This window comes from Gymnogyps californianus, chromosome 13 (genome assembly GCF_018139145.2).
Source record: "Gymnogyps californianus isolate 813 chromosome 13, ASM1813914v2, whole genome shotgun sequence".
Lineage (NCBI taxonomy): Eukaryota > Metazoa > Chordata > Aves > Accipitriformes > Cathartidae > Gymnogyps > Gymnogyps californianus.
Window position 1 is genome coordinate 16062372 of NC_059483.1, and position 17008 is coordinate 16079379.

General features: G+C 35.9%; 1 protein-coding gene across 1 annotated transcript in view; it reads right to left on the minus strand.

Moving 5' to 3' along the window:
• The window catches only part of CACNA2D3 (calcium voltage-gated channel auxiliary subunit alpha2delta 3), a 483288-nt gene that overhangs the window by 381933 nt on the left and 84347 nt on the right, over window positions 1-17008 (minus strand). The window contains exon 3 of the mRNA XM_050904793.1: window positions 1110-1226. Coding sequence (XP_050760750.1) covers window positions 1110-1226 — 117 coding nt within the window. The remainder of the gene's footprint in view (window positions 1-1109; window positions 1227-17008) is intronic.

Below are 17008 nucleotides of genomic sequence, written 5' to 3' on the forward strand. Positions count from 1 at the left end.
TTCTCTGCTTCCCTGCCAAGTGTGCTCGGTTTACAAGCTGAAATATGTTTTACTTCGCTGCCAGCCCAGAAAATTCAACCTCTAAAACGCAGCCAAATTCCTTCCTCCCTTTTGCACCATAACAAATAATAAAAGGCTAAAGGCAAAATTGTATCTACAGTTACACAAATGGAATCCCTGTCCTTGGGTGATGCCTTCAGCTCCACCGTCAAGACACAAAGACCTTCAACTCAATTGAGCAGACAAATATGGCTGAAAGAGTAGCTGGTGGTAAATGGCATCACCATAATGTCCTGTTAGTTTGTTGATAGGGATGATGTAACAGGCACTACTGTTACAGGCAGTCACCTAAATTTGTAGCAAAGAATAATGCAAAATGAAAACTAAAACAGGAAGACCTGTTATTCTTTAGGACATGCATGTTACAATGAACACTTATTCAATATAGTAAAACATAGAAGTCAGAACTTTTTCTCTTTTTACGGTAAATCTAATCTAATAGGACACCAAAGCTACTACAAAAGAAGGATCAGAATGGAGATCTTAAAAAACAAACAAACAAACAAAAAAAACCCACCAAAACCTACAGATGTACAGAAAGCTCAATGTAGTAACTTAATGATCATTAATAAGTCACCTTTAGAGTGATGTAGTACTTACCACAATTAGAGGAATTTTGGATTTAGTCCCATTTGAGGATCTGCATCTTTTTCTAGATTTGAACTAAAGGACAGTTATTGAACTCAGAAGATTCCCTGCAATACTATTTTTATAATAGTGAGCAGTGAAATTAAGCCTGCTTTGGTTTGAAATCTAACATTTTAACGCACAACCATACGTAGTTATGTTTTACTGAACACAAGTGATACCTTACAAACTCTCATGGGAAACTGGTAGTCCAAACCTAGTTATGCTCTCTTGCATTTATCTATTGATGGTATAAATAATTCATATCTCTTCTCTTGAACACTGATCCTAAAATACTTCTGAACGCTTTAGCATTTCTACTTCAGCACCTTCAATTGCTAGTACAGCCTTCAGAGCAGAGCCTAAATTATGTACGTAGTTTTACATCATAGAATGAAATAGCAGATTGATCTGCTGCTTACCCGTACAGCTTCAGACTTTTTATGAAACATTTCTTCCATATTCTTTGCTAACTTTTTCACAAGCTGAAGGCCATCAATTTCTTCTATTGCAACCTCCTTCTCATATTCTTTGTATTTCTGGAAGAAAAAAATGAAAAAAGAATTAGAGGAAAGTTATTCACAGTGAACCAGCTGAAATTCTGACAACTAATTATTAGTTTCATATTACATTTTGCTGACATTCTTCATTTATTTGATGTTTATTTGTGTGACAGAAGGCTGCTTTGTGCCAAGACGCTGTCACAGAGATAGAACTGGGTTAGAACCAGAACTCCGTTAAGAAAATATAATAGGAATATTTATCTCATGCACTGTAGGAAAACAATAATTCCCCTTCACAACGTTTAAATTACCCCTTCCCGCAACTGAACAACAGCCAAAAAAAAGTAGTAAAAAAATCCTCGTATCCCATCCAAAAATCATTTAAAACCAGTGATATGCTTGGCAATCCACTGCGCCTTAGCAACCTAGAATCCTCCTCCTCCTCATCTGAACTTCTGTAGATGTCTATTTCACAAGCTTTACACAATACTTACATTATGAATACTTATACTACAAGCTTATCCAGACATTCTTAACTTTCCATGCAAACAAAACCCTAAATAAACCACATAAACATGAGTCTTTATCCAAATGCAAGCATAAAAGTGTTCTTTATACACTATGGATGAGCATTACCTTATGGTCTTTTTTCACAGTGTGAATAACTCTCAGACTGACTAAGCACTAAAAATATATTCAAAACAATTTTTATTCTCTATTTTCTGCATATCAACATTTTTTCTTTATCAGTGTTTACAATGAAGCTTGTAAGAATATAATATACAAAAAAAGCATTTAATACTGAGAACATTCCTCTTTCCCATATCATGCCACTATAGCCTGTACTCTAAGAAGAGATCGCTTTCAGTCTCATTATTGTTTGCTTATCTCTATTTAAAACATGTATGGTTGTGATGAACTAACCTTTGCCCATTACCGAACCCTTAACCTATTCACATAATTGTACCTCCATGATACCGAGAGGAAGATGAAAAGCATACCTGGCTTCTGCCAGCTTTAGCCTATGTGCAAACAATATCTTCCAAACCTCTAAAGCAGACTCTTAGGGCAACCCACAGCACAATACTTGAGCCAATAAAGTGAGCTGGTATTATTAAAAAGATTTATCGTTAAAATTTGCCTATAGAATTATGATTATCTCCAGACCTTATGTAACTCCAGAGTAAGAAGGGCATCAAAAACAGTGGCTCAAAGCACCTGGATGAACACTAAAATGATCAAAACAGTGAATAAGTCAGGACCAGCGACGTCTACGGAAGGACTCTATTGTAAGAGAACGCCTGCGCATATTGTACCCATTTCTTCTGACAAAACTAATTTTCAAGGCAAAGTGACACTTTGGACTTGCTTTAAACTTTATACTTCTCTGCAAAACCTTGTGCAAGTGTTTTGATAAGCAAATAACATTTGATAAAACATCATTTGCAGACAATTTCATAAGAAGGTTAAAAAAATACAAAATTATCAGTAAATATTTAGGACACTAAATTTTTTATATTCTTTAATTTCCGTAATAATTTCATTTTTTCCACACTATTTCCTGTTATGAGGCTCTATGGTATCTGAGATTTTAATAGTAGTCTAAGCAATCTAAGAAACCTCAAGCAGACCACCTGCATTTTGCTCCCTGGAGGCAGGAGGGGAGGTTTGGTTTTTTCCTATTCTTGGTCTGCATTTAAATGCCATAAGCAGAGTTCTGATTTCAACTCTGCAACTCCATTTATGCCATTACTAAACTCACTACTCTCCACTCTGAAAAAATTCATTTAGGATAGCACAGTGATTTGTCTAAAATAGAAATTTTTATTTTTTTTTTTAATGTACTGGAGAAAATACAACAACACAGTAGACAACAGAGGAGTAAATGTTATTGTAAAAAATACTGTGATAAAATGTAGTAAATTAACAGCAAATTGAAAACATTCCCAGTTAATTAATGATGTCAAAGTCTGTCCACGTCCCACAGGATTTGAAGCTTTAGAGAATTTAAAACAAATGAAACAAAATGCACTGTCATGAACAACTATCGTACTTATTATGTCAATAGATCAAGTACAAATTTGAAACACTTATTTTAAGCCGCACAGATCATGTTCAACATATAAGTTCTGATAAAAATGGTTTCCTTCAGACTTGACCTTTGAGTTCTTAGAAAGTATTCTAAAATGCATCACTTCAAGAGACTGTTTCCAGGTCACCAGATTTATTGACTTAAGCTTTGCCATCAAGTGAAGAAAACCAGGCAATTATTCACTGCATTTCTCTGAAAACTGAATGGTACACTTGAAGTCAACAAATTTTCTAGGCACAGACAATCATACCATATAGTCTATTAGGCTATTGTGAGAACATATTAAAAAGCCACACTTCTCAATTTTGAGTAACTGGTGCTTTTGAAAATGAATAATAACTTGCACTCAAAATAGATGGGAATGATTTATTAACTGATAATTTGTGATTTTATAATTATGCTAGTTCATAGTACATAAATTCATTTTTTCCTAATTTAAATGCTGAAGTTCCAAAATTTAAAAAAAATAAAAAATAAAAAATTGGAGGAAACAGAAATAAGTTCTATTTGAAAAGACCACACATCTTGCATGGTGCATGTCTAGTCAATTGTTGGAAATCTTCAAGAACATTTGCAACAAACTAGGAGTATTTACTTGATCTGCAAGACCTTGGCAACCAAGAGGTTTACATAATAAGAGGTTTACATAATATGTATTTTACATTCAGTATTTCATTGCCATAAAAATACTTCTGTTATTTTTTCAGCCGTCAGTGGAAGGTTCCAAAACAGGAGAAATTATGTGGTTGGAAAAAACACCAGCTGTTTTTAGTATCCTTGCGCTCTAGTGATTGTGTCTGGAGGGAAGAGGTGCCAGCTTAATCTGTGCGTGTCTCTGCACTTCCTCTTAGTACTCAATGTGCATGAAGCTGGGAATTTAGATTCAATCTAGAAAGCGGTTGATTTTATAACAACTATCAATGCAAGAAACCTGAATCACAGCAGATAATGGGGAAAAAAAAACAGCCACCACAATAAAACTGTAACAAAGGACGCCATTAATAATGGATTCTCCTCCTTTCACACTGCAGAGGCGCTCTGACCTCCAGGCTCTCATCACTTCCCCACCACTAGATTTCTACATATTAAATTTGTTTTTAATTTAAATAAATTAGCTAAAACAGCAAAGACATAGTCCCTTTGAAATAGTTTTTTAATGAAATTATTTATTTTATTTTAAGGTAATCTTGAGAAAACAGCAGCGTGCCACTACAGTTGCAATTAAGCAAAATGCTATCACAGACAGTGGTGAAAAAACCTAGCTTCTGGGCCAGGCTGTCCTTTATATTCCAGACTTGCAAACTACCTTGTAGTACCACTACTCTGAATGGCTATTCCAAGCAATGTCTTTAAATAGCCATTTGTCTCCACTGTAAGAAAGATGAAGTTGATGATAAGGTTTTTTGTTTTTTTGGTTTTTTTTTGAAAGATGAAACCCTCGATTTTTTTCAATATTCTATAATTTTATTCCAATAAGAGATACTGAAAAATTCTCATCAACATTTGTAACATACCGAGTAATACATTTGTACTGTTATTAAAAGGAGAGAAAAACAGCCTTAACTTTGTTATAATTGACTTGCATAACAAAAGTGTATGAAAAATTAAGTCATAGTTGGACATTTCTTTTGATAAATGGATTTCCAATTGTCTAGAAGACCGAGCAGATACATCTTCTGATTTGCTGTGTTATTAAAAAAAAAAAAAAAAAAAAAATACTTGAAATGCTTATTCTTTCTGCTTGCAAGAAATCAGCATTTGGTAAGAAATTCTCCAGAGAGACAAGAACATTTATCATTTGAGAAAGCACACAAAATTTACATTATTTCTTCAGTATCTGTTTTGCCAGACCATTTCACATAAGCGCCAGGGAAAGGCAGACAGTACTTCACTGTCAGAACTTTCAATGCTTTTCATGGATTTAGGTGTGGGGTTCTTTTCTTGCATGGTAAATGATCATCTAGAAATAACATACCAGAAAGCAATCTGTACAGAACTCAGGTCTGAAGCATTTAATGCAATCCAAGTATTTGGCACTGAAACATCAACAACAACAACCACCACACACACCAACAAAAACAAACAAAAAAACCCACATCAAAACCCATGCAGCTTGAGTGACCAAGGCAGGAAGAGAAACACCCTCTTGAAGCAAGACAACTTCAGAAAGATGCCATATGTCAGCTACAGTTTGAATTTTTTCCTCCTGGTTTTTTTTCCAAAGAGGAACATGATCTTTGTGTTCTTATTTGTATCTACTTCTATCAACTCTTATCAAAATCAAGATAATTGCCTTTATGCTGTATACAAAAATATTTCAAGTTACAAGCGTGTAAACAGTCCTTCGTCTCAGTCCTTCAACAAGCCTGTGGGTGCTTTGTACATGTGCCGAACACTGCAACCATTTACAATGAAAATTCTTCCCACTCCCTGGGATTTTCAGAGCCAGTAAATACCACTACCATCCTGATTAAAGAAAGGTATTCACGCAACAGGAATTTTGTAATAATCCTTTAAAGTAATCTGTTGGTTTGTGTTGCATATTAGGAACTGATATACACCTCTGAGGTGTATTTTATAGCTACAGCTTGCATAGTTGTACATACTTTACAAATATTGCTATTTAAGAGGTTTTGTCACATACATGTTAAATATATATATGCACATATACATTTTGTTTTATAATGAAAAAGCAGAACCAGTGTGCAAATGAAAGATCAAATATCCATTCAATCTATTCATTGTTTCCATTAAAAAAAAAAAGTATGTTTACTCCATGCCATTTGGAAAACAAAACAAAACAAAACAAGAAAACCAACAAAAAACCCCACACCAAAACCACTTTCAGATGTTCAAGTCTCAACATTGCAAATGTAAAGTGAGATTACAGAAACATACACTTCTGATCAAATCACCAACTTTTGATGTCAATTAATATCTATTGCCCAGTAGAAAGGCTGTGCTATGCATTGCTTGAACCGTTTAAACTTGCTTCAGACACTCTGCTATGTAAGTCCTAATAGTGACTCCCTTTGGCACAGAAGTGGTGGTTTGAAGGACCACATAAGTTAATTGGCTTATTAGAACTATTTTGATTCTATATGTGATATGTCCTGACAATCAAATGTAATCAATGAATGAGTCTGCAAGGCCGCAAAAAGCTTACATTACAAAAATACAATTTTTGCAGCTCTTAATGTGGTTTCTTTAGTTACAGAGTCAAAAGCTATGTCAGTCTTAAACAGAGTTCTGTCTCAGTTAATTCTTAACCCCTAAACCCATGGATTTCTTCACTAATGTTGACTTTCCTACCCAAAGTAACCTCGGATTTTTAGGTCAAGTTCTTCTAGAGTGTAGGGATCAGAAGGCTGACAATATACTACATTTTTATGCATTAAGAAAAATGTTTTTTCTTTCACTAATGTATTCCTCATTGCAACCTAAAAATAAAGCTCACATTCATTTTTTTTATGCTTTTCTCATTGTATAATGATTTTTTTATGTGTATGTTATTAGTACTACTGCACAAAATTTAAAACAAATGGCATTTATTCAGGGTGCTTTAAAAACACCTACTCCTTTTTACACTTTGTGGGGTTTGTTTTTGGTTTGTTTTTTTTTTTTAGTTATAAAACCCAAAACCTACAATTTATGTGGAGCAAACAGCGTAGAAACATTAGGTGCTGTCTTACACCATTAACAGTTCTGTCAAAATTAAAGGAGCTACGCACAGAGCAAGGCTTTCCACTATTAGCAAAATATGGCTCTGAGCTTTTGAATCAAAACTAAGAATGTAAATTGCTTTTGATGTGGAAAAATCTATCACAGCATTTTTTAAGACAATATTATTTTAAAACAACTTTCATGTTCAAATTGATGGGACACAAACAGTGAAAGTTCAAACTTTCTGTGGCTTGAGCTCTTGCAGTGCTCTACCACACCAGCACACATCCCTTCTGCACATGAGAGATGGTAGAGCAATTCCCAGCAGAAGATTTAAAAATATACAGCACATCCTCTAAATGCTTCATTAGAAGTGTAGGGTCACTAATTATATATGTACTGTTGGAATAAACCTGAATTTGAAGCCAAACAAAAAGCAGTCTCCAGAATTACATGTGCATGTGAGTGGGAATCTAAGCTTTTCCACTGAGCAGAAGGGTACTCAGATGGCACTACCACAGCAGAGATATCAAATACAGATGGTGCACTCCTTTGATAGACTCATCTGTGAATCCCATTATCACATTGACCCTATGGTGGTGTGTTTTTTTTAAACTAGAGTGCCACCATTATGTTGTTATTATCTGGTCCTCCTTAATCTAAAATGCATTCAGGCCTTAACAAAATAAGCAATAGTAAGAGTTGGTTTTATTTTGTTGTTGATGGCTGGTGAGCATTTATAAACAAAATTATTTTAGTTCAGAGCTGGTATAGAATTTTTCATCCACAGAGCTCCAAAGACTTTATAAAAGGAGTATGTATGATAATCTCCATTCTGTACACGAGGATATTGAGATATACATAAATTCAGTAACACGCCCAATGTCACACAACAGTTCAGAACTACAAAGAGAACAAGCTCTCTTGGTTACTCTTCCAGTGCCCTGCCCAATAGACCACAGATAACTTTGTTAAGTTCAGCTTGATCTGCATGGAAAGATGAGTCACAACGGCATACTTCTCCTCACCTTGACATTAGAGAACTCCTTGATAATTGGGAGTTTGTGTTACACCACATTACACACTCCTATTAACCTTTACTGAACCTCTTTGTGTTGATGAAATCCATCAGCAACGACCAGTGTGATGGCACGCTCATTTGCTTTTCTGCAGAGAAATTTTTATTCACTTCATCAAATGACTCCAAGGAGCTCCACATTAGCCTGTCACATTTGACTCTTGCCACACACTGGTGTCTGAGGAACTCCTGTTGCCTCAAACTCCCATTTAGTTACTGCATAAAATACACTTGGAAATGCAAAATATTGAAATATTTGTTGCATAGTATTTTAATATGATTAGCTACTCAAAGCTGTACCTGGTGTATTATAGCCAAAGATCAGCTATCCTGAGGAATTTGTTATCATCAGCAGACTTGACAAGGATAGTTACTGCTTTCCTTGCAAAATAATTTACACACCATGTAAGTATCCTACAGTCATTGCAAGGGCGCTATATCCCCAGCATATTTAATCTTTACAGAGATATTTACTTCTGACCTATTTTTACCTCATTGCTACATACAAGTGCTACAAAACCAAATCAATTAAAGCATTAAGCTGAATGGTAGTCAAAACCAACCAAACCAACCCAATTCCTGATTTAGCAATATTCCTCAGCCCTGTCTGTGAAACATGTCCACACAAGGTATCTCCTCAAACCTTTACATAACTAGATATGTATAGATATACCATGTAAACAGCAATAACGGGAAGAGTGTTGAATATATACCTGGTTAAAACAGCTGAGCTAGTGTGGAAAGATACAAGCTACTCTACAATATAGAGTATTTCTCCTCACAAATAAAATTTAAAAGCAGCAGTCACATTGGTCATGCATAAATTAGAATATTCTCTAATAAATAAAAAGATAAGGAAACATGCTCCAGGAGTTTCAAATGCTTGCTCTCTAAGACTGATTCAGTATTGCAATTTTTACTTGAAGTAGTTAATAAGCTTCCGCCTAAACAACCATCACCAAAAATGGGTGATCCAAATAAAAATCTAGTTAGGAGATCTCATTCTAAGCAGTCAAACAGCGGTCAGGAATATGCTCCCACCTTTCCCTTTAACAGAGTTGCTCTGAGTCCGGGCTAAGCAGAGCAACAAAAACACCCGAGAAGGTTTGCCTTGCTGCTGTCTCCAGCGTCCAGTGGCAGAGGCCAAGGGGACTTCAGACTGTTTTGCAAAAGAGTGCCAGCTCACCATCTTTCCTGACTATAAACTCAATCATATTGAAAATGGTTGAAAAAGCAAACTACTGTCTTGTAAATTCTTTTAGACATCTGAAACATCTTCACAGGCCAGCATGGGTGTTTTAAGAGCCAGTTAAGCAAGACTACTAAAAACTGCTTTAGAAATACATTTTACAGAAGTTGTCTATGTAATTATACATACCTTTGCTTCTATTTTAGAAGAGAACATAAAGTCCTCATCTAAACCAAAAAAGAACATTCTGGAACTGCCCTGGAGACTCCTTTTTCCATAAAGACATACTTGATACTCTTGAAAACTCACTACAGTATTTCACATGAGCTGCTTCAAACAATGAACAAAAAACCCATAGGTATAAATCTGCAGAATCACAATATGACCCAGAGGGCATGGTCATCCAAGGCAAAGCCATCACTGTATTTTCAGGTGAAAGCAAGTATATTAGAAGTATGTACATCTAATCTGCCTCTCACAAAAGTCTGAAGAAATGTGAGAACGCAGTTATATCATCTTGGATAGTTATTCTGAGTCACTGAAGATTCAGAAGTAGGGAACCTGACAACTTACTACTTTCACCAATTTCTCAGCTGGGATGAGATACTACAACATTTTCTTTTGTACACCAAACTGCATTGGTCTTCTCCGAAAGCCTTTATGGTTACTGGAAACAAGGACAACCAAAAGAGACAGCTTGCTTTGTGCTGTAAGGTCACAGGATACATCCACAAACTAATTCTTTCAATCATTCTTTCTTTATAATGTTTTTTCTCATTACACTTCCTTTTATCACTGCGTGTCTGTCTCTCCCTCTTTATTGTTCCATTTCTGCAGACCTATGCCTGCCTAACACCCAGCTGCTGTTCTGGGTTTCAGTATTTCTATATACTTTTATTAGACAATGCTTATTTTCTATTCCAGAAAAACCAGACAATTGTCTCCCCACCTTCCATGGTTGCCCCTAAATGAGCAATAAAATAAAACGAGCAACAAAGAAAGCAACAAAGTGGAGTATAAACACAAAAACTGAAGTGCATTCTGAAGACAAACCTTTGCTTAGCAATACCCATGTCTTGTGACAAGATTTAAAAGCACTGCTCATTTAGGACAGCTAATGGTTATTGTTCCTCAGAAAAAGAAACATGTAATCTCATCTCCTTGGGACACAAACTCTGTTTGCAATTTGCAATGTTCTCTATAACTAACATTCATCTGCTTGGATAATACTTCTAAACCTTTACCCTTTGCATTGTGTGGGACCTTCAACATTAACTCTTAAATGGGCTTTATTTCATTGTTTGTCACTATGAAGGACATGGCATTGATCCCTGCTGCTGCATCTCATCATTGCACTTTTCTGTATCCACCTGATAAAAGTATTTATATTGATTTAGGGTTTTAGACAGGTATCAGAAGACTATGTATCAAAGTGGACTTGTAAGAACAAGAAAAGGCATAACATCTAAATACCTCAACTCAGGTGCCTAAATTTAGGCTTCCAATTCATTTCATCACTGAACATGAAAAATGATTTTATTTTCAAAAATCTGAACTCCCCTCAGTCACATCAAAGCCAGCAATGTCAGTATGTTCTCAGCATTTCTGAAAATCAGACCACCTGCACATGGTCTGTGCGCAGATGTCTTGAGAAGAACTCAGCAGGCTAACCATAAAAAAAAAAGATTTGGAAACCAAACTATAGTATTTGGCACTGCCTGGAAGCGTGAAAACACATTTGTGCTTTTGCCACACAAGCTAATGCTTTTCACTTTCCTGTGTGATTCTCAGCCACTTATAACTTCACAAGAAACAGTATGGAATGACTAGCCTTTCTGTACATTTAGATAGAGTATTATATTCACCATGATTTCTTTCAAAGCCTCATAAAACAAACTGGTAAACACACAAGGAAAAACAAAGGGTTAAAGTTTGATTGCCAAACCACATTCAATCCAATATTTGTTAACTGCCTTTGAAAGACTAATATGATATAAACTAATGCCCTGTACAACAGAACTTGCCCAGATCTTTCTCTCTTTGGACCGTTTAGCTATAATCCATATATTCTTAGACTGGCATCTGAAATATTGGCATGCTGCTAGCTCCCAATGTGTTTTTTCCCCTCAGAGTGTTTTCTCTCTTGCACTTTTAAAAATGAAGCTTGAAACCTGGTTAAGAAAAAGCCCTGTGCATAAAACAATGAACACATCAAAACCACAGCCAGAGCTCTGTTTGTAGCTCTTGCTTTGTTTTTTTTTTTAATGAAAATTGGATAAATAATCTACAGAATAATAGCCTTTGTATCATATCACACCCATGCTATACCATAAGCAGGTATTCCAAAACATCACTGCAAAGAGTAAATAAACACACTGAGCAATTTAAAATTTTGCAGAGAAGAGTGAAAAATCAGCCTCAATCTCAGCCCTTATTTTCCCCTGAGACTGAAAACACAAGACATTTTATTAAAGTGTACATAGCTCCCTAATGATAATCGCCTTCATCAAAACGTATGTCAAAAACTAACCAGATTCGGACCTTCTACTTAGAAATTTGTAGTCTCGTGCCCTTATTAGTCTTGTCGGTTTTTTCCCCTCTCTCTCTCAAAAAAAAAAAAAAAAACAACAAAACCCAAACAAGAAAATAAGTTGACTACCAAGCTAAGGTAGATTTATTTTTGTGTACTTACACGGCAGTATTCGATCAGATTGGAAACATTTCAACAAATCATCAGTTTAGTGCTGTTTTTGCAAAATTATAAAACTTTTGCCCAGATTTAGCTACATTAAATCTGAACCAAACCTATCTCAAGTTAAAGTGTAGGGCATATTTTTTCCTATTATTTACAGAGGTTTCTACATGCAGTTAGTTGTAGCATACATACAGAAACATGGAGATGCTTATTCAGCTTTTGTCTGATTCTCAAAGGACTAGAAAGTTTTTGTAATTTAGGAATTCATTATATTACCAACAGTTTGTCTCGCCAAAAAAATAAAGCATATTACAAATAGCACTACGATAGGTCATCACTATAGCGTATAGAAATAAACCATCTAACTCAAGAGTCTATAATAGAATGCATAAACTAATACATTTATTAGCAGAAGTACAGTGCTTTTGCACTAGAAAGGACCCAGCAACAGCTTTGTTTTGCTTGGTCAATAAACCACTATTAATGATAATGTATCTATGAATTAAAGATGCATCAATCTGCATAGCAGAGAATAAAAGCCATGAATAATAGCCAAATCAATACTATGAAGTCGTAAAGAATACAGTGTGCTCTCCTTCAGGCTAATGGTAATTAATTTACTTTTGCTCCCTTCACACATGAGAGGAAGCTAGTAGAAGAACACTTTAATCACATAGAAGTTGTTAATTAGAAAGAGAACACATACTGTTATCTCCTTACTGTATCTTTTCTGTTCATATGCTTATAGCACTTAAAAAATAATACTTTATTTGCACACATCTAGAGAAAACAGCTTGTAATTTAGGAGTATATGCATATACTGGCTGATATTTTCAAGTACTACAATTTGAAAGTTTGCTTCTTAAATAAAGATCTTGTTCTAGTTGGGATGTTCTTTAGTACAAACAGTCGATGTCTAAAATCAGATTTCTGCAACAGAAATACTCTACTAGGGAATATACGTATAGAAATGTTTTAAGCTTTATGTGGTTCATTATACCATAATGGAAAGCCTTAGCACTGAAAAATTACATTTGCTTACATTGAGGCTTAGTTTATTTGATTCAACTCCACTAGTTAATTAAATAACACCTTTTTTGCAAATAAAAAAAGACCAGGTTTAAGTGAGCAGCATCTAATGGAGGCACCTCCTTCTTAGGGGGAAGGAAAAAAAAAAAAAAAAAAAAAAAAGACTTGGTGGTCCTGTTACTTTGAGGGACTGGCCCTAGACCAGTAAGCCTCTAGAAGAGGAAACAAGATAAAGCTACTGGTTCTCTGGTTTTAAAAAGTGTGTCATCGCTTTCTGAAGAACAGAATTTTCATATTCACTGTGTTTGAATTCTTTTAAGTACTATTTTTGCACGAAGTAAACTTTAAATTGCTACAATTAACAGTACATTTTCACAAAGACATCGAAATTAAAGTCTCCATTTTTAAAATATATTCTTCATGATAATGTTCAGCAAACTGCCATCAGCAGACTGCTACTATTTCATCGCTTAATAAAAATACACAATTTCGCTAAACCTCAGAACGTCAAACAAAGCCGCCTGAATAACAGGTTACTGCCAGTCAATCTATTGATAAATTCCTCTCTGCTCACCACAAAGCAATGACCTTCTCTGTGAACTGCATTCAAGCTTCTAAGACAGCAGAGTAATTAACATATACTTAAGTTAAAATCACAAGTGGTCCTATTGAAGCAGGCAGAACAAGTCAGCACTTAAAGCTATCTACGTGTGAATTAAGGTCTCAGTGGTCATTTCTGACTCTCAAAGCATCCTTATGTAGTTTTGCTAAACTCATGTTATCGAGCTCAAAAAAAAGCTAACTTCTGAGACTGAGCTTGACCTTTGGTTGTTTACCAGCAACTGTGTAAAAGATTCATAACGCAGGGTCACATCTCCATCTTGTGAGCTTTCTAAAAAAGTTTTGCTGTGAAAGAACATAATGCACATAACCAAGGGCAGAATACTCTTTTAATTTCCAACACCAGATTTTGTCATGTTAACCTACTGAAAAATTATAATAATTATTTAGATTCTTGTCAAACTCTACCCTGCAACGTAAACACCCTGAATTTACTTGCAGGTTTCCTCCTTTCACAAAAATACAATTTGTCCCTTATTATTACGAATGTACAAAGAACAGCGTACATCAATAAAATATAATTGTGGCAACTGGACATTCTGTTTGCATTTGGAGGTACGGCAGAGCCTGTGCTGCATGCACAGGACTGCCAGAGGCATACATCTGTTTGTGCAGTTCTAGTTCAGTAGTTTAAGGAATGAAGTATCACCTCATTACAGAACTGCCATGTATGAGTGAATTTGTGGAGCTTGCCCTCCTCACAGTCAGACAGTTCTAATCTCCTTGCAAACCACAGTGGCAGCACAGAGATGAAGTGTTAAGCTTATCAGGCCTCATCTGTACCATCACCTACTTAGTTAAGCCCAGGCCATCCATTTCTCTGTCATTTCTTTGTTCCTGAGGTGCCTGAATGCATAATAGCCACTAGCAAAAGATGCAAGATATCTTTAAGACTTCACAAGAACACCACCTACTTTTTTTAAAAATGCAAACGGAAAACAATTCACAAGCACCGTTTTAATCCTAGGTTGCACTACCTGCATTTTTTCTTACACTAGAATTCTACCTTGTACTATCACGACATAACCTGTTACAATAAAGCTATTCATTTATTTTATATTAACTTTCAATGTTTGCATAGAAATTCCTAACTCTGAAAAAGTCTGTATCCCTATTGCAGTATAACAGTTGGGAAGGGTTCTGGTAATTGAAAATCTTATGGCATAATAAAACCGACTTTGTACTCAACCATTCTTTTTGGGCATCATCAAGCAAATCAACAGTTTTGTTTCAGTCACAAAATAAGGATTGTTCTTCAGTGGCTTTAAAAAAGGCATCAAAAAAGGTTGCCTTTAATTCATTCAAAATAAAGTTCCCTTTTAACCATTTGGTTTTAGTAACACAACTCTGATTTCAAGATCATGATACCTTATGGATTTTTATTTCAGGAATAAGGTCCAAAACTTTACACGTGAGCAACTGCACCCACAAGATATCCTAAACACTTGGCAGGAAAAACTTGAAGTGGCCTCTAGTGAAGTACTCTGAGCTACGTAGATGACTTGCCCTCAGATCCAAGTCATTCTGCTGTTTCAGGAGCAGCTGAGCCAACATAGTAACCTCTTTGTGAGAGGTTTGACCTCGAGGGACTCCTCTTCCTAAGCACTTTCTGGAGCCAGGGGACTGAGATGGACTAACCTCCAAGGTTCCTAGTCACCAGCTGAAGGAGACTCTTCTCTCCCTCAACTATGGTGGAAGGACAAGTAAGCCAGTTTGATTAGGCTAGTTAGCAAGACTGCCCACTGCATCTCCTTCTGGTTTAACCCATCTTCCAGATTACTGTTACAGGTGTACAAGTACTATTGAGAGATGCACATGAGGAGACACCGACGCCATTCCAGACCCAATGTCACTGAGAGCTATCAACCACAAACAGGGAAAAGAGCTATTACAGTTGTGTTCAGTCTCTGTGGTGCTGGGAATACACAAGCAGCATGCTGCTTATCCCCACGTAGCCCTGTGCAAACAATGCAGCAGTATTCTGATCAGCTTACATAGCATTTACACCAAAACTCATCTAAATGGATTTTGAAAAAAGTCCTTTTGCAGGAACAGCACAAGCCTGCGTGCAACACTTCACTAATTCATATCTACAGAGCCTGTAAGGATTCCTGAGCATTATTTATGCTTTAAAGGTACTGATGGTGCCATCTTACATCTCTAGATGTCTCTAGAACACCCTAATCAGGCCTACGTTGAAAGATGCCTTAGTTGAAATAGGAATGTTTTCCAGCCTTTAAAACAAACAAAAATCCACACTGTTCATAATGAGCAATTTGCTTTTGGCTCATTCCTCAAAATTTTCCTGTTCCAACTGGAGATTAAAAGTCAAACCACAAGAATACTGCCAATCACTTCACCATTAGCTCCTTGCAAGTCAGAAAAAAAAATTTATACATTTATGAGAGAGAGAGAAAGAGAGGGAACATTTATTGCAGTAAATTAGATAATTCTGCAGTAACAGCTTACATGAAAGAATGGTAATTTGATTCCTGTCAGTTTTACAGCTTTCTGTCAATACTGCATTTGAAAAAAAAAAAAAAGTCAAGGAAGAAGCATGCAAATATTCCAATCACACTCCAGCCCACTTATATCCTTGCTTCAAACAAAGAGTTTTTGGTGATAGCTTTAGAAGAGATGTGTGGTTGATGGAAGCACATTCCCAAAACAATGAATAGAAAATTGCATGAACCCACTTGCTTAAGTAACTATCTAAAAATTAGAGGTTAGGTGCCACAAGGTGTGAAATAGTATACACTACACAAAAAGCCACTAGGAGTCCCGACAAGACGACATTACTAAATAAAACAGTGGAGCAGAAATTGAAGAAGATGCAGGATATCTAAACATGCTCTTTCTAATCTCTGGTACTCAGTACTAGAAGTGAAAACATGCTTCTAGCAAACTAACCTTTTATCATATATTCATGCTTTCCAGTAAAAAGTAACAATCAGTTACCAGATTTAGAACTCTTTCATGACTCTGATAGCTGGGAAAATATCCTCCACTATATGTTAGGATCTCCTGCCAAAACAGACTGAGGATACCCAAGTTACCACTATGTATTTTTGAAGAGTGACTCACTTCACCGTAAACTGTTTATTTCACAATTAGTGGTTAAAGAAATCACCCATCCTCTATCACTTTTGGTGAACTACTAACATCCCACTAAGAATACCAGCACTAGATTATTTTCTTCTCCCCATCTGGCTCTCCTGACCCAGTGTGCAAGATTACTCTCTGGAAAAAAAAAAAGCCACAGGGACAGAATGAGGCATGTTTCCGTGAGGCCCTCATAAAAGTCTCTGGTTACTGTGGGATGACAAGAGGAGAAGTGCCAAAGCACACAACAGCACAGCTGACAGGAAGATAATGTCCCGATGCAACTGTTCCTGGATATTTTACTGTTATTGCTTCTGTAATCCTCGTCTCTTTGTCCCGTTAATTATCA